This window comes from Diceros bicornis, chromosome 37 (genome assembly GCF_020826845.1).
Source record: "Diceros bicornis minor isolate mBicDic1 chromosome 37, mDicBic1.mat.cur, whole genome shotgun sequence".
Classification (NCBI taxonomy): Eukaryota; Metazoa; Chordata; class Mammalia; order Perissodactyla; family Rhinocerotidae; genus Diceros; species Diceros bicornis.
Window position 1 is genome coordinate 25238818 of NC_080776.1, and position 25322 is coordinate 25264139.

At 42.7% G+C, this 25322-nt stretch overlaps 1 protein-coding gene across 6 annotated transcripts in view; it reads left to right on the plus strand.

Annotated features, from left to right (window-relative positions):
* LRRFIP1 (LRR binding FLII interacting protein 1) overlaps positions 1 to 24967 on the plus strand; it is a 146363-nt gene extending 121396 nt beyond the window's left edge. For 2 of the 6 annotated variants that reach the window (XM_058533283.1, XM_058533284.1), the window contains exons 7-10: positions 2914 to 3006; positions 5210 to 5302; positions 6627 to 6768; positions 9941 to 12994. In XM_058533283.1, coding sequence (XP_058389266.1) covers positions 2914 to 3006; positions 5210 to 5302; positions 6627 to 6768; positions 9941 to 11676 — 2064 coding nt within the window. In that variant the 3' untranslated portion in view covers positions 11677 to 12994. Of the gene's footprint in view, positions 1 to 2913; positions 3007 to 3945; positions 4039 to 5209; positions 5303 to 6626; positions 6769 to 9940; positions 12995 to 18057; positions 18108 to 19665; positions 19784 to 20447; positions 20528 to 22373; positions 22479 to 24085 lie in introns of those variants that run through there. The other 4 variants (XM_058533285.1, XM_058533286.1, XM_058533288.1 and 1 more) reach the window with 3 other exon arrangements.
* The last annotated feature ends 355 nt before the right edge of the window (positions 24968 to 25322 follow it).

The window sequence follows — 25322 nt, forward strand, 5'->3', positions numbered from 1 at the left end:
AATTTCATCACTGTGCGAACATCATAGAGTGTATTTACACACACCTTGATATATAGCCTACTACACACCTGGGCTATATGGTACTAATCTTATGGGACCACCGTTGTATATGCAGTCCATTGTTGAGCAAAACATCATTATGCAGTGCATGACTATATATAAATATATATATTTGGTATGATGTATACATATATGATATATATGGTATATGTGGGTATATACATGTATATGTATGTGTGTGTATATATACATATAAAAAATGATTTTTTTTAAACAATGGTTCTCCACTTGTCCAGGAAGCCGAAACATCTGAAAATAAGAATACCATGCTCTTTGCTGAGGGACTTGAAATATTTTTTTTTTTTTAATTTATTTTTTCCCCCAAAGCCCCAGTAGATAGTTGTATGTCATAGTTGCACATCCTTCTAGTTGCTGTATGTGGGATGCGGCCTCAGCATGGCCGGAGAAGTGGTGCGTCAGTGCGAGCACGAGATCCGAACCCAGGCCACCAGCATCGGAGCGCACGCACTTAACCACTAAGCCACGGGGCCGGCCCGTGACTTGAAATATTGATATGCACAATTTCAATATGTAAACCAGAAACAATTTTACTAGGAGAACATTTGTGTTTTGCATGTAAGGTAAAATCATAACCCTGAAAAAACATGCCTGTAAAAGAACCAGCACGCTTGGATAAGGCACAATTGAATGCTCCAAGATTTTCCTGTTAGTCTGCATTTCCTGATTTTTGTTTTGTCTCTTAACACCATAGAGAAATAGTCAGTTGCAACTATCAAAGATTTTAAGAAAGTTATATTCATTTATTTTCTGCTGATTCGGAAAAGACACAGTTACTCCATTTAAGAATTAAACACGTTCATTAAGCTCAGAGAGGGAGAGAGTCCTATTTGGGCTTTCATTAAGAAGCACTGGAATTAATGTGTTAATTTATGAAATCAGCAAAAAGCATGCACATGTGTTGAAATGAATGACAGTAGACTGATCTGGGGAAGGCTGGGCTTAGGTGTTCTTTGTGAGATGTAGAGCAAGGAATACTCGATTTTCATATTTTTAAGAATTAGTTGGGGGCCGGCCCCGTGGCTTAGCGGTTAAGTGCACGTGCTCCGCTGCTGGCGGCCCGGGTTCGGATCGCGGGCACGGACCGAGGAACCGCTTCTCTGGCCATGCGGAGGCCGTGTCCCACATACAGCAACTAGAAGGATGTGCAACCATGACATACAACTATCTACTGGGGCTTTAGGGGAAAAATAAAAAAAAAAATTAAAAAAAATAAGTTGGTTTATCAAACCCTAGAATATTGTCCAATTTTTCAGAGTTGCTGAGATAGAAAATTTAATATGTGAGTGTCATTATCTTTAAAAAAAAAAAGATAACTGGTTATATTCTCTAAATCCCAAGGGTTAAAATGAAGGTAACATTAACAATCAAAGGCTTTCTTCTTTGACTGCTATCAAATTGAGTTAGAAGTTAAGGAAGAATTTTATCCATGAAGTTCCTGATAGCTGAACTCTGCAACAAAGGAGAAACTTTTCATGAGACCCGATGTCATGTTGGAATATAGGAGCAGAGAGCATATTGTGAACCCCTCTTGGGTGGAAGGGTACTGTAATGCATTCTAAATACTCCTAGAATGTCCTCATTTATGCATCAGTAAGTAGACCAAGAACCCCCAAATCTAATTCCAGAGACGTTGAGTGATCCTGGAATGTTGTCCCAAGCTGGGGGCCATGGGCCGAGCAAAGTCCAACTAGCAGGTCCTTGTCACAGCTAGGTGGGTACTAGTCACCCCCAGAATTCAGAAGGTGGGTGAACAGATGATGCCAGGGTGAAAAGCTAAGGTCAAATCTCTTCTAAAATAACCCAGCTAACAGGTCTAGGGAAGGTGTACCTTGCTGTCCCCTGTGCTGCTGGCAGTTAAAGTTGGGTACCAAACCATCATTAGGGACTGTGCTACTGGGACTGAGCTGAGTGGGAGACCTTCTAGTCTCCGTGTTGCCGGGTGGCTGGGGTGAGTCTCATAGAGGGGAGGGGTGGACTGGGGGAGCAGCTTTGTGTTGGCAAGTGCTTTTGCTTCCCCCACCTTTTCTGTGTTGTCCCTGGAGTACAGTGTTGCCCATCCACTGTTCATGAGATAAGCTTGCCAAAGTAGACTATATTTATCCCCCCTTTCATCCCAAAGGGTTTTCCTTGTCAAATTTCAAAATTAGGGATAATTTTATTATAAATCCTTTGCAAAGCTGCCTCCTCCAGGCCCTCTGCACAGACAGCCCTGTGGACTACCCCAGGCACCCTGAAGAGGGACCCTTCCTAGGGCATTGCTTACCTAGAGAGAAATTAGGAAACACATGTCAGTTGCATCAACTCCTCAGGTTAAATTTATAGTAAATCATAGGGGCATCTTCTAGGAAGTCCGGAGAAATGGGTTTGTGCTGTTAAAAAGGCCTTGAAGGGGTCTGGCCCTGTGGCTTAGTGGTTAAGTGCTCGCACTGTGCTACTGGTGGCCTGGGTTCGGATCCCGGGCGTGCCCTGATGCACCGCTTCTCCGGCCATGCTGAGGGGGCGTCCCACATACAGCAACTAGAAGAATGTGCAGCTATGACATACAACTATCTACTGGGGCTTTGGGGAGAAAAAGGGAAGAAAAAAAAGGAGGAGGATTGGCAATAGATGTTAGCTCAGAGCTGGTCTTCCTCAGGAAAAAAAAAAAGAGGAGGACTGGCATGGATGTTAGCTCAGGGCTGATCTTCCTCACAAAAAAAAAAAAAAGGCCTTGAAAATTGTGATGACATGGTAACAGGTAATTTGTTCCAAAGCAAATGTAAATCATGGGAACATGTGCTAGAATGACAGAAAAATGTGATTCCACTTTAGCACCCTTTTCCTCTTTTATAGGAATTTGAAAGGGAAAAACACGCCCACAGTATACTGCAATTTCAGTTTGCTGAAGTGAAAGAGGCCCTGAAGCAAAGAGAAGAAATGCTTGAGGTCGGTAGCTTTTTCTTCTTTTTCTTTTTCTTTTGTGATTTAGGAGCATTTGGTGGTTCATTACTAAAGTCTCCAATTTGCTTGAAAATTGAGAGTTTAGGCTAATTCTCCATGCCTCACTTAAGAAAACAGTTCCTTCCATTAGTGAAGATCCTCATTCTTTGATGGTTTTGTGTTTGGGGAGGTGTCGTAACAAAGTAATAGCCACCTGAGATAGCCACGCCCTAATCCCTGGAACCTGTGAATATGGTACCTTACACAGCAAAACAGACTTAGCAGGTGTGATTAAGGACCTTGTGATGGGAGATCATCCTAGATTATCGAGGTGGGCCCACTGTGATCACAAAGGTCGTTATAAAAGGAAGGCAGGAAAGTCAAAGGCAGAAGTAGATGTGACCATGGAAGCAGAGGTAAGAGCGTGAGAGGAAGGGGCCATGAGCCAAGGAGTGTGGGCAGGCTCTAGAAGCTTAAAAAGGGAGGAAATACATTCTCCCCCAGAGCTTCCAGAAGAGAACCCAGGCCCGCCCACACCTTGATTTTAGCCATAAGACTCTGGACTCCTGAGCTCCAGAACTGTAAGAGAATAAATTTGTGTGGTTTTAGGCCACTGAATTTGAGTCATTTGTTACAGTGGCAACAGGAAACTAATACAGGCTTGATTTTCAACTTTTTAACTTGATCAGAACTTTAGTGCCTATAAGTAAGAATTTCACCCAAGCAGGTTTTCTTCCTACATTTCTTGAAGCTGGGGAGAAGGACAAGGAAAAAGTCCTAGGATGCCAAGAATGGACTCAGGATCAAGGAGATAAATGGTGCTGGTCCCTGCACATGTGTTTATTGGCTCACTGATTGTCAGCACTCTCAGACTATCTAGCACTGGAGTTTTTCTTCCTGTTTAACCCTTTATCTGCTTTCTTTCTATCTGTTCCTATTCTTCAGGAAATCCGACAGCTACAGCAGAAACAGGCGAGTTATATCAGGGAGATTTCTGATCTTCAGGAAACAATAGAGTGGAAAGACAAAAAGATAGGGGTAGGACTTCCAAGTCTTTGAAAATCTGTTCAAATGGGCAGTCTGCTTAGCGAATTTAGCGCTTTCAGAATCTCGGGTTTGCAGAAACAGTGTGAGCATGCATGCAACCCCCATGTGACACAGAACTAATTATACTGTGAATACACTCCCTTTCCCAAATTGATATTAACTCTGAATTGGAAGTTGACTTTCAGTGTGGAGATTCTCGTCTTCGTCTTGTCAGCATCAGCGGGCTCTCTGCCCCCTGTGAATGGGCAGGCGGCACACTGAGATACGAGGAGTGAGGAGGAGAGGCACTCTGGGGCCGGTGTGGTGTGTGGAGGCCCAAACCTCTTGGGATTCCTGCCCCATGTTACCTGAGCTTCTTCTCAAAGGGGTCTGAGGAAACTGCAAGGTGGCAGGTTCTGTGTCCCACGTATCCCCACCTTGAAATCTCCCAGGGGAAGCCTCAGACCCTCTCCCTCCACAAGAAAAGAAGAGGCAGCCCACCTGCATTTAGGGGTGAGGAGGAAAAAAGGAACCCACTTAAAGGAACTGCTGTGCTCCACAATGACCAGTGGCTTTCAAAACATCGTACTCATACTGCCTGGCCTGATAAAGACCTCCAGATGTTCATGCACATCGTTGTGCATTTACTTGGCGAAGCTACACCTTGTTTTCACGTTGACATGCTCCATCCACACTTGTTTAGGATTTTGTGCACGTGTGCGTGTGTTTGCTTTAGGACCACTTTATGTTTATCTGTGACAACAAACGCAAGAATCAATGTAGAAAAGCAGTCTAAATTACTAAAATAGTTGTCACTTGGGGGTTCTTAAGCAGTTCTTCTTTATTTATCCCACATTTCAACGAGTGCATCGCTTCTGTTAATTCTCTAACACAGTGCTGTGAAACCGCCGACTGTGCTAGAAAATGATGCAAAATGAATGGCCTCCGGCACGTTCAAGGTGTTAACATCTTTCAGGGAGCATGAACGGTCACATTTCTTGGCTGGCATAAACTAAAGGAAAAGCTTGTTACTTGCATTTTGTCTGTATCTGTAAGCAGATTCTCTCTAATGCCTTAACGTTGTCCATGTTTTACCTAGTAGAAGCCGCCTCCTCATTTCTGCTTCTTAAGCCACCTGCTTACCCATGTGAATCTCTCTCTCTTTGCTCTGCTATACACTCAGGCCTTAGAGAGGCAGAAAGAGTTCTTTGATTCCATAAGGAGTGAACGAGATGATCTTAGAGAAGAAGTAGTCACGCTGAAAGAGGAATTCAAGGTATGAAGCCAAAGTGCAGTTAAAAAAATCCAGTTGACAACAGCAAACTCGGGGATTCTCAAGAATGAATGTGTTTGTATATGTCACTAATTTTAGTTCTGTCAGTAAATTCAGATCTTAGGTTAACTGACACCAAAGGGACATGTGAAGTAAAGGTAGATTCTCTGGGGTATATGCCCATTGCCTTGAGATGTTTACAAGCGTATCTGACCTTGAAAGTAACTCTGATTTCCAAGAATTTTTTGATATACTGTTTAAATTTTTTCTCATATTCATTAATAAATTTTCGAGGACATTACTCAAAGTTAGAGACTGCATTTGTTTCTTTGTATTAAAGGCTCAAATTTAAGGACTTCTCTAGCTGAACAGTGTGGATGAGGCTCACATTAATTAGACTTTGAGATCCACTGGATTGTAGGAAAGTTCCATGTCCTGTCTGGGTCAGGTCAAGGGATCTTTGGCTGCTGGCTGGACACTGAGTAAAAAAAAAACAATGAACAGTGGTGGGGGTCAGAGCTCTGGGTGGGCTAACAGCACTGTAGGAGGCAGTGTTGAGAGAGGGTATGGCCATGGACATAATCAATGGAAACATGTCAGTGTCGGTTGCTTCTATTCAGAGGTCAAGGCCAGCACAGTAAACCAGAGGGAACAGGCTCAGAGCTCAGGTTTAAAAAGCTGTTCCTAACCAAAGCTGTGAGTACAGCATTGAGGAATTCCTCCAAGCACAAGAGAAAGACCTGTGGGCGACCGGGGGGAGTGAGTAAGTGATCGAGGGTAAAGTAGGGATCATGTACTTGTGGAGAGTAGCTGTTTTTAAAATGTTTCGCTATATAGTGAGCATGAATTATATTTCTTCTGAATATACCAGACATTATAGCCATCGCTTAATTCCTTCAGTAACATAAGTTTCCTTCATTCCTTTCAGAACACATAAATACTTCTTTCTTTATCTCTGTCTCCCTTTTTAAAGAATACAGCCAGGGTTTTAAAAGTAAAGGTCACTTTACAATGATTCGCTTGATGCGCCACTTTGGGGCAGCCCGCAGGCCATTACCTCCAGTTAGAAAGTAGTTTGTCAGCAGCCCATTAAGACATGGATTGGTACATGTAAGAAAGAAGTAGCCTTTGGAGGAAGACATCCCAGCTTTGTGTGTGTTGATAGAATATTGACCAGTGTGGTGCCTAGCACTTCTTTGACTGTAGAATTTTTCTCTACTTCAGGAAAAATAGTTTCTTTTATTATTATTATTAATAATAATAATAAAATAGAGTCTAACGTGATATCACTCAATAAGTATTACGATGAGTCTATTTTTGTTCCCAGAAACATGGAATAATCCTAAATTCAGAAATAGCTACCAATGGAGAGACTTCAGACACTCTCAATAATGTTGGATACCAAGGTCCTACCAAGATGACAAAAGAAGAGTTGAATGCCCTCAAGGCGACAGGGGATGGGACACTAGGTAAGTCCTCGTTTTCCTCTGGATTGTGTCATCTTCCAGTCAGCACTGAGTCACCTTCCATGCATCATTAGAATTGAAGTAATCATCACTGATCAATTAACAGTCACACAGCATGCCATTTGTTCTGTCACTTCATGGGCATTTCCTTGCCAAACGATGTGATCACCCACATGTGTTGTCTGGCCTGCATCTCTGTTCAGTACTCACCACCGATAGCTTAAGAACACGTTTCTTTTGCTTCTCAAAGCTACCAAGTGAGACCATGAATGCAAGGAAAATAGTCTCAAATTGAGTGACAGTTTTGACAGCACTATGTGGTTTTCCTCAGATATGTGCCATGTATGGCTTTTTAACTTATTCTGTTACAGAACTATCAAAAGATCAGAATGGCAGAGGCTGTAAAGTAGGTTAGTTGACCATATTTACAAGCCAACATTGCACATCCCACACACCGTTAAGTGTTTTGAGGGTATGAGGTGCCTGTGGATAGCAGATTGGGGCTTGTAACAGAGTACATCTTGGTTGCCGTTCTCAAGCTACCACTTGAGATGGACAGGTAGCCCCGGGTGGAGAGCGAGGTGGGCAGGTAGCCCTGGGTGGAGACTGAGATGGACAGGTAGCCCCGGGTGGAGAGCAAGGTGGGCAGGTAGCCCCAGGTGGAGAGTGAGATGGGCAGGTAGCCATGAGTGGAGGGTGAGATGGACAGGTAGCCCTGGGTGGAGAGCGAGATGGGCAGGTAGCCCTGGGTGGAGAGCGAGATGGGCAGGTAGCCGTGGGTGGAGGGCAGGTAGCCCTGCGTGGAGAGCAAGATGGACAGGTAGCCCCGGGTGGAGAGCGAGGTGGGCAGGTAGCCCTGGGTGGAGACTGAGATGGACAGGTAGCCGTGGGTGGAGAGCGAGATGGGCAGGTAGCCGTGAGTGGAGGGCAGGTAGCCCTGGGTGGAGAGTGAGATGGACAGGTAGCCCTGGGTGGTGGGCGAGATGGGCAGGTAGCCCTGGGTGGTGGGCGAGGTGGGCAGGTAGCCCTGGGTGGAGAGCGGGGTGGACAGGTAGCCCTGGGTGGAGGGCGAGATGGGCAGGTAGCCCTGGGTGGTGGGCGAGGTGGGCAGGTAGCCGTGGGTGGAGAGCGAGGTGGGCAGGTAGCCGTGGGTGGAGAGCGAGGTGGGCAGGTAGCCGTGGGTGGAGAGCGAGGTGGGCAGGTAGCCGTGGGTGGAGAGCGAGGTGGGCAGGTAGCCGTGGGTGGAGAGCGAGGTGGGCAGGTAGCCCTGGGTGGAGAGCGAGGTGGGCAGGTAGCCGTGGGTGGAGAGCGAGGTGGGCAGGTAGCCGTGGGTGGAGAGCGAGGTGGGCAGGTAGCCGTGGGTGGAGAGCGAGGTGGGCAGGTAGCCGTGGGTGGAGAGCGAGGTGGGCAGGTAGCCCTGGGTGGAGAGCGAGGTGGGCAGGTAGCCCTGGGTGGTGAATGTAGTCAGTGTGGAGGGTGTGCCTTACCAAGGAGAGTCTGAGTATGCCTGCCCCTTTGTCAGAGGTGACGTTCCTTTGTGTGTCACATTTTTGCTTGTGAAAGAATATAAATTGGGGAATCCAATAGATTGTAGGAATATTTTATACAATTTGCAAATTTCTGAAAAGATTCACTGTTAATATTTGGCTTTGGGATAAACCTTCAGAATCTGGTGTGCAGCCTGAAGTTGCAGCCCCCAAATAAGGCCTCACTTGCCACTGGTTACCAGTTGTGTTCCAGCTTTTTGCAGTGAGGCTGGGATACGGTCAGGGCCCACGACTTTAATTTCCCTTTGGAAGCTTTCATCTTATTTCTTTTTATTTATGGAAATGCAGAAACCTGTCGGCCCCAGCTTCTCAGGACTTGCTTCCTAGGGAGGTACCTCATTATCTTTATGACTATTAACGGAACACAGGTCTTTTAATTTTGTAAAAGTTGCTGAAAGAAGATAAATTGATCAATTTCCACCATACCTTTATATTAGTTACCTGAGCAGCTAAGAATTTGATTGTGCTGCTCTTGTTCAAATATACATTTTATAAATCTTCAATAACCGTTGTGAAATGAATGCTTAAAGAACCAGAAATAATCAGTTTTGTAAGTGGTCTCCTAATATTTTGGGATCACATATCCCTATCACTAAAGAATTGTGGGAACTTCCCAATATATATGTTTCTTTTAAACTTATATACATAGACTATTTCATTAATATAAAATGTACATTATAAAACATATACACTAATAGAAATTTTTAAAGGGTGAAGCAAAACTAAATACAAGTCCTACTAGTTTCCCCATTTTCCCTGGGGTAGGTGCACCCCACTGTGGAGACCACTGGGTTATAAAATTATCAAGCTTTGACTTTTGGTAACATGGTATCTAATATATTGGGGTTTTGTTTGTTTGGAGAATCTAAAATATAACTTCATTCCAAAGCAGTAACATGTTCTTTAATTCATAATTCTTTAATTGATGAAGAATTTATTATTAAATGATCATCTTGATCTTAAGCATGTGCCTCCTGCTGGAACTCCTCACATTCCCTTAGGGAATGGAGTGAAAGTATTTAGGGCACAGGCTGTTTTCTCACAAAGACAATGATTAGTTGGTCGAGGGCAGATTTCTTTTTTTCTTATATTTCAAAAGTATCGTCCTTGAGAAATGACCTTGAGGCTGAGTTTCTTAAGATGAACTGGATGTTCCTTTTAAAAATTATCTGAATGCCACTTTTGGGGCTGTGTGATATGCAGTGCGGTTTGACAGCTGAAAAAGTATGAGTCGTCCAGATGTGCATTGGGAAGTGAGAATGGGGAACATGAACCTTGAGCCCTTCTTAAACCCATCATTTTAGATTGTTTGGCTGCCTGTTCTAGAGCTCTTTCTATTTGTTAAAACTTAACTTCACCTTTGAAACTCAGTTCACACAAGATGGCACCAGCAGCCGCTCTTGCCTTTGCGACGGTGGCGGTGGCCTCTGCTGGTCAAACACTTGCTAATGCAGTGGCTGCTTTGCCGCACAGAACTGAAAACGGCTTCTGTTTCCTGTGACTCTTTGGTGAGTCTCTCTCTTTAGGAATGGGGTCAGGTGGGAATGAGAACATGTGTTTGCATTGTAATATATGTTAAGTGGTCACTACATCATGGGGTCCCTTCAATTTTTTCAATGGTCTTTTAGGAAGAGCCAATGAAGTGGAGGTGAAAAATGAAATGGTGGAGAATGTGGGGAAAAGAGAAATGTTGCAGAATACTGAGCGAGAACAGCACAAAGAGGACCCAATAAAGGATTGTGTGGACACAGAGGTGTTACATCCTGGTGAAAATGCCGAGGACCAGAAACCCTCTGAAGACAGTGCCCCCTCCCTAGGAACATTAGCAAATGCTACAAATGAGGAACAGGTTCAAAGCCAAATTCTAGAGAATGCTTCCTTCCTTGAAAATACAGAGCAGGTTGAGTCGAATGAGGTCCTAAACATGCCAGAGGATAGGACAGGAGCGACCCTTGAGCAGTCCAAATGTTTGAGTGAATTAGATAGTGAAATCGCAGATCCTGTGATTGGGCAGGACGGTTGTAATGCCTTGGATATTGAAAATCAAAGTAAAGAATCTGCAGAAAAAGAGGAAGAAGAAAAACAAGATTTTCAAACCAACTTGGGAGAGGTTAGCACAAAACCATGTCAGGAATCTGCTCCTCTGCAAATCTCTGAAGTTGAAAGAGTGAGCAGTACAGACACTGGGGAGCAGAGTGGGAGCCCCACAAAGGGTGATGCAGGGCTAACTGGATTTGAGGAGCAAGTGGGCACAGTAGCCTCAAGTCCTCCAAGGTACAGTGATGACACTGAGAGTCATGATGAAAAATGTGTGGTAGATGCCCCCAAAGAGTTGGACCCAAGTGCAGGGCATGATTTAGAGAAAGAACTCACCAACCAGGAAGTAGCTGAGCTGGAGGAGGTCCCAATTCAGAGCGCAGAGGTAGGTGGGGAGAACAATGAAGAAGAAGATGAAGGAAGGGAATTAAGGGGTGACAAACCAATCCAGATGGAAGTCCAAACCATTCCTTGTTCTCCAGCAGCCGAAAGCAGTGCTCAGGAAGCAACAGGTCCAAGTATGGTAGACGCTGAAAGAGAACCCCTAGATATGAAAGAACCCGATGAAGAAAAGAATGGCCAACAGGGAGAGGCATTGGATTCATCACAGAAGAAGACAAAGAGCAAGAAAAAGAAAAATAAGAAGAAAAAATCACCAGCCCCTGTAGAAACCCTTAAAGATATTAAGAAAGAGTTAACATTTCAGAACCCAGATTTAAGTGAAGCTAAGGAAGAAGAGCAGGTAAAATTTACTGATGAAAAACCAGTTGTAGAAGCACAGAATGAGGTCACTAAAAATCCAGAACAGAAAATTGTAGCAGGAAGCAGTGAAAATGTGGATTGTCCAGAAAATCCTAAAATTGATTTGGATGGAAACTTTAACCAAGAAGATTATGATGTAAACACTAAGGCAGGGAAAGTAATAGCTGATGGAGACACATTAAACTTTGAAGATAATACAGTTCAATCGTCAGACACTAGTGATAAAGAATTAGATGAAGGTGTTATAAAAGAAAATGCTAAAGAAGATGGCGCCACTCAAAGCCATCCTCCAGAACCAGAGAATGAAGAGGCATCTAGCAGCGCCCTGCTCGAGAATGAAAGTCCCTCAAAGGACGTTAATGATGCCTCTCAAACAGAAAGTACAGAGGGGCTTGTGATGTCAGAATATCCAAGTCAGACAGTCGGGAAGGGTTTAGATAGCAGTAGTCTAGAAAACGATGACTTGGCACCAGCGGGAGAGTTGGGAGACTTCAGTTCAGAAAGCAGAGAAGAGACAGGCAGAAATGAGAAGGGCAGAAGCAAAGAAGACTGCTCGTTGTCGTAAATCGAGGCTCGCTTGTAAGGTACAGTTTTAGAGAAGGGCCAAAGACTGCACAGTAAGTCCAACTGTAAAGACTCTTGTCTGTTATCTCCACTGATGAGATTCAGAAAATGTTCTAGATTGATATAGATGCACCATACGACAATCAACCACCAAGTTATCTACTACTTTAAGTTATAAACTGTTACTTGTAGATTTATATTTCATCAGTAAGGTTATCACCCAGATTAGAAAAACACATTTGTTATCAATGTAAGTTCTAATTGAGAGCATTCCAGTAGTATCAAACAATAAGGTACACTGTTTAGATTTCTGCTTAAAATCAAATAAAAATATTTAGCATTTGCCTTAAGCTGATATGAATGTGGCTATTGACCAAATACATCAGCATCTAATTGAAATGACCAAATAGCATTCTGAGATTTCCACATGATGAGTATAATTTAATTTGTCTCATTCAAATATATGTATTTTCCTATTTGATTTTGATATGTACTTTATAACCTGTATGGGATTTTATTTTAAAATGAGATAAAGGGCCAAATAGCACATAGGTCACTGAGAGAGAAGGTTTGCACCTCAGGACAATAATTAATCTTGTTAGGGATTACTGACATCTTAAATCACTGGGGAGCTCTTACGTGCCTTTACCTCATACAAGTATTTTATCTCAAACCAATACTTTGAATCTCATTGTTGATGATTCCTGAATGTTTTTGTGGGAGACTTTGGCTTCACTTCATGCTGATTATGTACCAAAGTCATTTTATACAAAGATTTTTTTTTTTTTTTTCTGGAAGAGACGTACGTTGAAATTGCATTTCCTACTGCAATATTTGGGCAGGAAGAATCATTTCTAAAATTCATTTTTTTAACCTTAAAATTACTTCTTTATTTGTCTAATCATTATTCAAAAGAGCAATTCAAAAAGGTCATGTTCTTGTGCAAACTGATAATTAGACTATAACAGGATATTTTAAATAGTTGAATCACTTTTGGTATTTTGGTATAAATATTTTTGTTGGTTGTTTCTCTGTATGTTCTTATTGGAAAGTTCTTGTTTTGATCTTCCTGAAGGAAATATATATTTTCTATATAAAGAAGCATTTAAAAAAAATTGTAAAGTTAAATAAAAAAATTGTAAAATATTAAAATCACAAAAGAATGTATGAATACTGTTGACACTTTATGAGATTAGGTGAATTCATATTACTGTTACAAGATATAATTGAATGCAAAAAAGACCAAAACCTCGGTAAAACTTGAGGCAAACATAAGTGTTATTATGTAATTGAAATAAAAACATTTTATAATTTTACAAGCCTGTGATTCCACTCTTTGGGCTACTTGAATTCTGACTGTGGCTACTGTTATACCTAATATCATCTTTAAAGTAATATCTTTTTCTGGGTTGCTCATTCCCCGTTGGGGTTCTGTGAAAGACTCTTGCCTAATGCCCTTTGTCAGTAATGAATGAACTTCTCTCCTGGCGTCTAGACTGGGGCTAGTGTTGGACCACCCTTGAGAGAATTGAGAAGATCTTCCCTCATAGCATCTCCTGTGATCTGTGGTTCTAATGAGGAGCCCCCATTGAGAAAGATCTCCACACTGTTGCTCTGCTTGTGCCATACTTACAATGTTTTGGAAAATATCATGAAAATGGCAAATAAACATTGACTATTTCTGCATAAGTGTCCTGAAATAGAGGATAATGGGACTGACGAATCCTCTCCATTTGTGCCATGTAAATAGAAAAATACGAGGCTTGCTAGAGGTTCAAGTTCAAGGGCTGCAGAGAACTTCCAAAGGTTTTAGTTGACGTCTCTAACTTGAGCAAAGCTGCATTCACACAGGAATGCACATATGGAAGGAGCCCTCTTTCCTACTTTTAAAGGCCTCTGGGGAAGTGATTCAACAACCAAACTCATTAACTGGTGAGATCATCGAACCATTTTAAGTTCTTTCCTTTCTTTCCCATGTTATTCAACAGCACATTTAAGGACATTATGATCTACTTCACATCCCTAAAGTCAGCCATCCAGCAGTCTCAATTATTCACTCACTCGTGTAATTAATAAACATTTTTGATCACTTTGTATATGGAAGGCACTGTACCAGTGAACAGGCAGGTAGGAGCCAGCTTCTAGTTGGAGTGGACAGCTGAGAATCAGGAAGTGAGTAAAAAAGAAGAAAATAAGGATTCTGAAGTGCCAAACCATTTGTTGATAATCTAAGAGCCTTCATTGGGAACATCAGTTACTCTGCTTCAAGGGCGAAATGACATGGCTCAGCACAGTAATTGCTGTTCACATGAAGGCCCTTAAAGTATCAAGAAATGGTTGCCTTAGGCATATTCAGTTGAAGAAGGCATGGAAGTAGAACTTTGGAAAGTTCAATGTCAAAAGATTCAGACTCAGAACCGAAAGGTTACCTGTCAACCACATCCCCAGGGGAACCTGAACCACTGAGGTTTTACCGTAATATAGAACAGAGAGAAACATTGATCACTGACACCTTAAATCAGAAAGCTGGGATGTTTTCAGCCCCAAACCAGAATATGGCCTACTGGATGTAAAACTTAAATCTTCCTTCAAAAGTATAATGAAGTATAATTATGAGTGTATGTAGAAAATAGGGAAAGTTAGAATTTTGAACGATAGGTTGTTATTTTATAAACATACAAAGGTTGGGAGGCAGTTAAGTTTTATAAAGAGTTTTTAAGAATGAGACGCATTGCATTGACTACTTTCTATGTTTAGTATTTCCAGTTAATGGAAAACCTAATGACCTGAATATTTAAATTTCCACTGTCACTAGGAGACTGGAATGCTCCTTCTGTGGGTTTACACAGTTTGGGTTTGCTGTTTTCTATTAATAGACTCCTTTCCCAGGAGACCACGTTGTACAGCATGCCACCATGGCCATCAAAACAACAGTAAGATTTGTTCCAAATGTCCAGGCTCCAAGAGGAGAGGAAGGGGTGTTTGTGTGTGTGTTATGTTCAGAATATGTGCTTATTTGGTGTGATGATCATATAGAGAAAACTTTGTCTTTCAGGAGAAAACCCCTTTCACTCTTTCACTTACACCCTATCCACTGCCCCTCTTACATCAGAGACTCACATATTTTTCGAGATGTGAATGGCTTCAGGGGTTCAGCTGAACTGAAGCCAGCGGCAACTTACATAGGGAAATAGTTCCCATCTGTACAGACCTCTTGGCCCTGTAAACAGGAGAAAAAAGAATCATCTTTAGCAACCTGTCCCTATTCTGCCTTTTGCAGGACGGAGGTGCTATCCTGGCTTGGGAGGCTGGTCCCAGGGAGGCTGGGAACTGTCCACATGAATTATAATCAGACTTAGTCAGTTCGAGGAGGCAGTGGAGAAAGAATTGTACTTAGTAAGAGACTGCAGTCTCCCCTTCCTTATTTTTGCGAATACGGAGGGAAGATGACTTTCCCCTGCGATGGGGAGAGTAGACCGGAGGCCCACGATGGCTGAAATTAACCCACAGAATGAACATTATACTCTTGATAGTTTATTATTGTGTGCCTCATTTTGCTCGCTGAAAATGGGGTTAGAACCTGCCTTTTAGAGTTGTGGTGAGGATCAGATCCAGGTAAAGCACTAAAAAGAATAAGTGCTTAGTGACTGTGGTGGTTGGTGGTGGCTGATGTCACTGCACCCTGGGCAGACGAGGTGACAATGTGCAGACCAGTAGGACAGGGGCTCAGAGAGTTCCGTTACCTTTTCCACTGCTGCTCCAGGGACTGTCTGTACGGCCTTACCTCTTTCTTCTCGTTTCACAGGTCTCTAAAATGCATACCAGAAAATTTGTTGGAATTTAATTTAGAAAAACTAGATTTTTAAAAATGTAATTCTTTAACAATATTACTAAAATAACTTTAATCGCCGACTCATTTTAACTTTCTAGTATGAAAGAAAACTCTAAATTTGAGACATTGCGGCTTCGTTTTCTTTGATGCCTTGTTTCTAAAAACTGCAATCATGGTCTTTAAATGAATAGTTTGTGTCTATTTATAAATTGGGTGTTATAGACCAATCAGGAGCAATGCTACTTAGTAAACATAGCTTTACAATACTCTTAAGTATTTTAATAAGTATATCAATGATGTATCACTATTCACTTAACACTTAATCACTTCATCACTATTCACTTGATTTTTTTTTTTTTTTTTGGCGAGGAAGATTGGCCCTGAGCTAACATCCGTTGCCAATCTTCCTCTTTATTGCTGAGGAAGATTGGCGCTGAGCTAATATCTGTGCCCATCTTCCTCCACTTTGTATATGGGACGCCACCACAGCATGGCTTGATGAGCAGTGCATAGGTCCAAGCCCAGGATCCAAGCCCAAAAACCCCAGGCTGTTGAAGCAGAGCAGGCAAACTTAACCACTATACCACTGGGCCGGCCCCGAGACTTGTTGATTTTTAAAGCTTTGAAAAAGCAATACTCATTTTCTTCATATCAAATAAATTTGCTTCTTTCTTTTTTCCATTTTCTTAAAACTAGTTAGTTTTAATCTTCTTTGCCAATTCTGCTTTAAAATTTCTCTTCCTTAAAAGTTCTACTTCTCTCTCTCTATTTTTCATGTTCTCACCTAATCCTAAAGGTCAAGTTACCCTTATTTTTTGTTAGCCCTATTGTTACACTTTAACATTTAATTTTTACTTACTATCTAGACTATTTGAAGTCTTCTAATAGAAAAAATATAATAAAATTATGAAACAGATATATGAGCTTCAAGATCACTTTCTGATAAATTCAGTATTTCTCATGATGTCTGTGGTTTTTGTACATAGGAATAGAAAATACATAAGATAAAATGAAAAGTGATATTGAGTAAAAGAGCTGGGTTTATAACTGCAAAAGATTTTTGTTTCAGTGTTGGCTGGGTTTATGGAAGAGAAAGAATAAAGCATCTTCAAAGCAATTTGTATGTAAATTAAAATGGAACTCAAAAGTGGGGCCAGCCCAGTGGTGTAGCGGTTAGGTTCGCATGCTCCGCTTCGGTGGCCCAGGGTTCGCAGGTTTGGAACCCTGGGCACGGACCAACGCACTGCTTGTCAAGCCATGCTGTGGCGGCGTCCCATATAAAGTAGAGGAAGATGGGCACAGATATTAGCCCAGGGCTCATCTTCCTCACAAAAAAAAAAAGGAACTCAAAAGTATCATAAATTTATCTTTTATTAAGCTTAACATTTTCTGGTTTCATTTATTTTGTTATTGTGCTTTTCAAAATAACAACTTAGGGTGTTTGGAAAAACAATTAGAGAAACCACGTAACTTGGATTAGAATGTGGAGAGATGATTTTTTAAATGAAAACAAAGGTGCATTTTATATGAATTATTTCTAGTTCCCATGGCTAATCAAAAGCTGGGCACTATGAGAGCATTGTCCCCTCAGGAATAAGAGCCTCGGGCCAGGAGTCCGGGTCCGACTCAGAGGTCTGAGTTTAGATCTGGAAAGGCAGTGGGTGCAGTGGCTAGGGGTGCAGCCCTGAGGCCGGGCTGTGAGGCCTTAGGAAAGTTCCTTAATTGTGTTGGGCCTCGGGTCCGCATCTGTAGAAGAGGGGTGCTAGAAGGGGGCTAGAAGCTAGGGGCTTCGTGTAAGCTGCTAGAACAGTGCCTGGCACAGAGTGAGGGTGCAGTACACATTAGCATCTCTGTCATCATCACGTCATCTGGATTTTGCTTGAAACTGGTGTAGGGTTTTGCCCAAACCCCTAGACCCTCTCTGTACTCTGAAGATTATATTACTCAACACCCTTTCAGAGAGAAGGGGTGCAAACTTATATATCTGGGATGGAAGGAATGACAGAAACCTCATTCTTCCTCAAAAGAATAACGAGTTAGCAATGTGTTGTTAGCAGACTTATGATTTGTAAACATATATTCAAAACTCTGACATTGGCGAGTCTAGGAGAGAAACGAGAAAGATAAATACTTCTGGGATGTGAACTTGGGAAGTCAAGGCTAAAGCAAATGCTGGTGATATTTAATCACCATTCTCAGTGTGTCTGTACCTTGCTAATGATGTTAAACCATGAAGCCTGTGAGATCTTGTGTTGCAGTGTGGTTTGGCCCTAGAACTCTTGCATGCTAACCCAAAGTAGAAGATTAGCCTGTTTGCATGCAGCCGGATGCTGCCCCTGACGAGACAAGCATGTTGTGGAGGTTGACCCAACTCAACCTCCCTTGGCTGAACTCCTCCCCAGTCCTGTATGTGGCCTCATTCGCTGTGGTACGTGTATAATACTCCATCTTTAGTTTCACTAACCTGAATGCTCATTCTTCAGTTAAGCAATTTGCTGAGAGGTGCGGTCCATGGATTCACCTCAACCTGTATCTCTCTGATTTCTTTAGATATTAGGTTGAAAAAGCTTGTTGATGAACGGGAATGCTTATTGGAACAGGTAACAATCTTTTTATTACTTTGTAAGTTCTTGAACGGGGCACCTGAAATCCTGAACTTTCCCATCCTTACTTCCTGCTTCATCAAGACACCCCTAAGACATCATACCTGTAAATAATTATCAAGCCAACTGGTGCTTTTAATATTTTTATCCAAGTGGAGCATCAGAAGTTACATGAGGTTTAGAAAGGATGTCTCAGAGACTCAAGGCCGTGGAACTGAATTTGCTGCACTCTACATGAATTGCTGCTTAAAATAAATATTTATGTAGAAGGCCTAGATTAACCGTTGGGAGGCAAGGGCATTACTGCGTCATTCCAGACATCACTTCCCTTACTTCTATTGGCCGGTAAAAGTCAGTTTTGTAATCTCTCAGTGATCAGCACCCCTTTCTGGTAGATATTTTTTTGTTTTAACTGTGGATTACGTTCATCACTCTTTTCTACCTCAAGAAATACTAAACAATTGTCCTATTTGGTCTTTCTTGTACACAGGATAGTTATTTAATCATTCCATAGTCACTTTCTAAGGAAACTCAATTCTCATTTTCCTTCACAATCCTAATCAAAGGTATTTGCCTTACTTTTTACAATTCCGTTGAAGATTTCTCGCAAAATGGGGGAAAGCACCAAATAGGGTGGGAGGATTCTTTTGAAGTTCCTGTGACCTTTTAAAAACATATATCCATGGTAATTCTGTACTTATTTTCTTAAAGCAGCGTGCACCGATGGTTTGCATGTGCTTGGGGGTCTGCTCTGCTTGTGTCAGTGTGTCGGGACTCCAGCAAGTCCGCAGAGATTGGAGGGTAACAGGGAAAGGGCTGGGAGACTCCCCATTACACACCAGAAAATTCTACAGTCATGGCTGTTAACTGCAGTTCCAACTACACGTGTGCCTCTCATAGAGCAAGGAAAGCTGTGTAGAGGCCAGCTCGCTGCAGGTGGCAAACCTGTGACTCAATCGGGTTCTGTGAGGAAGCACATGGCTCTGCTGGGGACTCCATTACAGTACTTTTGTGCCTGGAAGGCTCCAGGTGGCCTTTCTGGCTCCTTAGTGAATAAAGCAAGGCTAATCACACACTGGCTTGCTAACTCTTAGATAAACATTCAAACTATTTTATGTAGGATCTCCTCCTGAATTCAACTTTAGAAATAACTTTTCACCCAGAGTTACAAAATAATTCATGCCTGATATGGTAAATACAATTCCATTTTCATCCAGTATATTGTTACTTTCAGAGAAGAGTACTCACTGGCAGAAGGTTTTTCATTTATTTATTTGGGTGGGTTTCTTTATTAAAAGGGAGACTCCCCCATCTTCCTGGTGGATTACAGGGTGGATTGTAACCTTTTACTACATTTCTCTCATGCTTAATTATATAACCCGTGTCTCTTGCACCCTAGAGACACATGAAATAATTGCAAGCAACGTCCCATTGTAATTACAGGGTGTTGTTTTTTCCTTTACATGCTGCTCCCTTTCTGATAGGCTCTAAACTCAGCTTTTCAACCTCGTTTAGAACAGAGAAATTAACACACTTTATCCGTGGGTGTTTTCAGATTAAGAAACTCAAAAGGCAGCTGGAAGAGAGGCAGAAGAATGACAAGCTGGACCATCCACGCCCCGAAGTTGGTGTCTTAGAAAATGGAACGGACACACATGTGATGGATCTACAGAGTAAATGTCAATCTTTGTGCATGAGTAAACTCCTTGACATGTGCTGTTTTTATTGTACTTGTGCGGGAGGAGAAAAACGATCATGGCAAAAAATGCCCGGTTTTCCCCACATCCCCCCAAAAGCCCTTGAGTACAAAAGCGCAAAGATGTTTCTTTGTGGGATAGAACAAGGATGGGCAGGTGGGCAGAGGAAGGATGTTTCTTGAGCCTAAGAAACAGAACAGGTGCCCAAAAATGTGCACCAAGATACCACCACGTGACAGACACCCTGTGAGAAACCACATCTCTTATGCGGGATATAGCCATCTTTTGATCTGCTGATTGCATGGAAAAATTGGAAGGTATTTTTCTATACCAGTACACTAGAAAGAGGTTTAGGGAGATAAAACTATGCCCAGTCTCTCTCCCCCCTTCCGCCTACCCCCACCACTTCTTTGTCTTCTCTGCTCATAGGCGCTCTCTCGCCTGGGCGCTTTCCCAGCCTGGATACGTGCAGAGAGAGCGCCTTCTCCTATCTCAGCCCAGGCGAGTTGTGGGGCCACAGGCCAGGACCTACAGATTTGCAAAACGATTACAAAGTAAGGGCTTGGTTCCCAGGAACTATTGTTTTAACATTTTAAAAGCCCAAGAGCTTAACAAATTTTCCTTCTCTTTCAACCTTCAGGGGATGCCAACAGACAGATCAGCGACCTCAAATTTAAACTTGCAAAATCTGAGCAAGAGATAACTGCATTAGAACAAAATGTACGTGCACTCTTTTAAGTAACAATGGGCAGCTGAACTGATGATTAACTGAAGTTTTATTTGCTAGAACTCGCCCCTGAAAGGCCAAGGACAAAAACAGCAGAGATTTTTAGAACCAAAAAAGGTCCTCAATGTGTGTCCTACAAAGAGAGAAAATAAGGAAGGAAAGGTCATTATTAGGATTTGAGGGCTGTTATCATCGATACTAATCCTTTATAAACAGATTCATTATAGGAAGTAGCTAAAAAGTAGGCAGTCTTTAAAAATTTTGTTTCTTAAAAATAATTTTAGGGCTGGCCCCATGGGTTAGTGGTTAAGTGCGCACACTCCGCTGCTGGCGGCCCGGGTTTGGATCCCGGGCGCGCACCGACACACCGTTTCTCTGGCCATGCTGAGGCCGCGTCCCACATACAGCAACTAGAAGGATGTGCAACTATGACATACAACTATCTACTGGGGCTTTGGGGAAAAAATAAATAAATAAATAAAATTATAAAAATAATAATAATTTTAAAAATAATAATTTAGTTAATTAAAAAACGCTTCAGGGGCCGGCCCAGTAGTGCAAGCGGTTAAGTGCACGCGCTCCACTGCGCCGGCCTGGGGTTCACAGGTTCGGATCCCGGGCGTGCACCAATGAACTGCTTGTCGAGCCGTGCTGTGGCCGCGTCCCATATAAAGTGGAGGAAGATGGGCATGGATGTTAGCCCAGGGCCAGTCTTCCTCAGCAAAAAGAGGAAGATTGGCAGATGTTAGTACAGGGCTGATCTCCTCACAAAAAAAAAAATGCATCAGGGGCCGGCCTGGTGATGTAGTGGTTAAGTTTGTACGCTCCACATTGGAGGCCTGGGGTTCGCAGGTTTGGATCCCGGGTGTGGACCTACACACCGCTCATCAAGCCATGCTGTGGCAGTGCCCACTACAAAATAGAGGAAAGTTGGCACAGATGTTAGCTCAGGGCCAATCTTCCTCAAGAAAAAAGAGGAAGATAGGCAATGGATGTTAGCTCAGGGCCAATTTTCCTCAAAAAAAAAAAGCTTCGTGCGGGGACGTCCCTCTCGCCTGGATTTTCCCCCTTTCTCTTCCAGCCAGGCCAGTTCTCTCTGCTTCCTAGATTTGGGGTGCTCATGCCTCTAGCAAGCTGGGCAAATTTGGGGCAAATTGTGTCCTAACCAAAGGGAGAGAGAAAAACAGGTACTCTTTCCCCTTCAGTTGTGGGTATATGTGGCTGGAACTTTTTGGCGTTTTTATAGAAACAGAAATGAGAACCACACGCCTAGAAAGTGACGAGTATTGATCACAGCAGAGTGCCAGTCTCAGGCAGGCCTTGGCTGCTCCTGTCCTTCACCACAGGCCCTGGCTGTGGATGCGTCCCAAAGCCTCCTTCCTGCACTCCTCTCTATGAGTTCCTTGCCTTTCCCCCTCTCTCCTGCTCCCTCTCCCCACCCCACCACCCCCGGGGAGAGATTAGACTGGAGCTGAGGTCCTGGTGGAAACTTTGCCTTACCAGCATCGTTCTGCTTCGACCTACCCCCTTTCTAGCAGAATAGTCCCCCAAAGGGGAAAGATGGCGTCAGGGATGTCAGCCCCGTGGGAACCACTCTTTTGGAGTCCGAGAGGAAATAAGTCCCCACTAGGTGTCAGTACTGGGTTGCTCAAAGATATTGAACAAATAGCTTGCTTGGCTAGCCCCGATATAATAGTCAAAAATGCTAGGTCATAATTGTTTGCATGGTGTATTCTTCCATTTTACTAAATCATACCCTTTGATCTCAAATATGATAAAGGAATTGGAGAAAGAAAACAGGCCTATCCGTTTACACATATGGTTTTCCCTTCCTTTTAGGTAATAAGGTTAGAGAGTCAAGTATCCCGTTATAAATCGGCTGCTGAAAATGCCGAAAAAATAGAAGATGAACTTAAGGCTGAAAAACGGAAACTCCAAAGAGAGGTAAATATTCTAGGCTATTTCTAGGAGAAGAATGGGTAATGATATTCTAGTTGGGATAGTAAAGGGAGGATTTACCGTGGGGAAATCTGCCCTGGATTATTCATTGTGAGATGGTCTCAAACCACTCTGAAGGGATATGCTCACATCACAGAGGACATCATAGTTTCACTAATTAAGAGCTTAGGACTGCAATCACTGTTGGTCATTTCTCTCGGTGATTGTAGCGATTATGCCACCATTTTCTGGCTTCTGCCGAGAAGTCTGTCACTCTAACCGTGGGCCCTTTGTGGTGATCTTTTTTTTCCTCTCCAGCTTCTCTCAAGTTCTTTTTGTCTTTGATTTTGCCTGGTTTCACTCCAATGTGTTATATGTGGCTTTATTGCTGTTTATTCTGCTTGGGATGTGTTGTGTTTCTTGGATCTGGGAGGTCTTTTTTCTAAATCAGTTTTGGAAAATTTTCAACCATGATCTCCTTAGGTAATTCCTCTTCCAAGTGTCTCCACTTTCCCTGTGGGACTCTAATCAGAGGATGTCAGACTTTCTCCTTGCAGCGTCCACATTCCTAACCATCTGTCTTTTCTGTTTCCCATCTCCTTAACTCTCTTTGTTGCATAATGTATAGTTTTTGCATAGATCTTCCAGTTTACCACCTTTTGTTTTTTTAAAGTATGTTCCTTCCTGATAGTTTTTTGTTGTGTGGTCCTGTATGCTTCTTTGTTAATTGTATCCTTATTTCTTTAAAGATTGCATACACTGCTGTTCTGTTTTCCACATCTGACAACTGAAACATGTTCAGTCTTTGGGGGTCTAATTCTGTTGTTTGTTGCTTCCCTTGACTCAAATGGTTTGTCCCTACATGTGTTTGGTGTTTTGTGAGGTTATACCTGATTTTAATTTGTAGGAATACTCCAGGCCTGACTTGGGGAGAGTTCCTGCAAAGAGGGTTTTCTTTTGCTTCTGCCTCTGCTGGTGAGGGGCTGGGCTGGGGGGGTTAACCAGTCCCAGGACCCCAACCACCCTCCTTGAGGGTTTTGGATCAGAAGCAGAGCCGCAGACTCTCTTCTAATGAAGCATGTCTCTGCAACCACGTGGCTGTTGTACCCACCCTCAGGGCACCTACACTCTGCCTTGCTGCCTACTGGTCCAGGCAGCTCCCTGCTGATGTGGCTTCTGCCCTGACTCACAGGCTCTGTGGCCCTTGTGTGACCATCTTGGCCTCAGGCATTCCTGCTTTGGTTTCTGGCTGCAGAAACCTTGCTCCCAGCTGCCCAGGGCTGTGGGAACCACCTCCTGCGGCTGGTCTGGGCTCAGCTCTTATTTGTTTGTTTGTTTGTCTCACGTACCTTTTGTGAGACCATCAGGATCCCCAAGACTGCGCCGTGTCCGAGGTCTAGTTGTTTCAGAGGAGGAAGGTTCCCTTGTTATTCATGAGGCTGGAATCTTGTGCCTTGTGTTACTTTTTAAATTAAGTAATATATGTATATACTCTTAGGATCTCAGTGGATCCAGGTTATAATCGCAATTTTCGGTAGCACTGGAATCTTGGCAATTCTGTTACATTCGGAGGAAACAACTTCCTCAAAGCTGCCTTTCCTCTTTGTTTCCAGCTTCGCTCTGCACTGGACAAAACAGAAGAGCTTGAGGTGAGCAACGGCCACTTAGTGAAGCGCCTGGAAAAGATGAAAGCAAACAGGAGTGCGCTCATGTCCCAGCAGTAAACACCAGCTCTGAGCAGAACCTGACCGGTGAATGGGGAGCATTGTTTCATAGGCTTTTCTCTGTTACTGTTCTGGGAGCTGCTGCTTCCCCTGCTTCTGCAAGAACAACCCGGGGAGCCCTAGGCTCCTGCGTGCTCCCGAGCTGGCGCATCTGCGGGAGCCCCAGCAGCCACCAGATGCCTCTGTCTGCAGACCCCGACCCCGGGCTGGGGCCACCACTCTAAACCTGCAGGTCATTTGATAAGCACACTGGGCCCGTGGGAGCTCTGTTTCCGATGGCACAGCAGCCTCTCAATACCATTTAAAATGGTTATCCAAGTAAAGATTAAAGTGGGACTTGAGTTTTCTTTTCATGTGTCTTGCTGAAAATTAAGGGGAAATGTTAGTGTTGGGACTTCCTTTCCTGGCAGAATCTACATTTTGAGCGACTTCAGTAGTATCTCTTAGTCTACGCTTTTCATACACACAACACTGTGGAACCACAAGCCATTACCAAGCAAAACTCTTTCAGTAGAAACAAGGGGGTGGTCTAGAAGTAAAAGTGACCTTAAGAAGACTCTTTACAGGCAACAAATGAAGCTTTTCTAAGGGATTTTTGCATCCGTTCAATCATAAGAATACCTTTTTCCAGGATAATTAGGCAATAGCTTTACTGAAAATGACAGCTTTTCATTTGCATTATTTAATCATTATATTTGGAATTGAAGTTGTTAACTTCTTTTAAAGACTGTACTATTAGAAAAATTAAAAAAATGAAATGTTAAGACTTAAGCAATGTGGTTTTTATTTTTTCCCACTGAGAAAGAAGGTCTTTATTTACCTGATTTCATATTAATTGCTCTGTATATTTTGGGTCATCTTTTTATTTTTTAAGCACATCAAATAAATTCATTTTTCTTTCCCTGTTTTAAAAAAAAAAAGGGTCATTCACAGTGGATAAGAATAGTGCACTTACAAGAATCAGCCTCGTAGAATAAAAAGTAAACTGAAGAAGTTATAGACCAGAGCAGAGAAAACTATGAGATCTTCAAGGACAAAAGTAGAGAAAGTTTAGCTACTTGCTGATTTTTAGTTACTCTTTGTATATGTTGTATCTCTATTAAGGCTGGTTAAGCAGGCCAGCTTT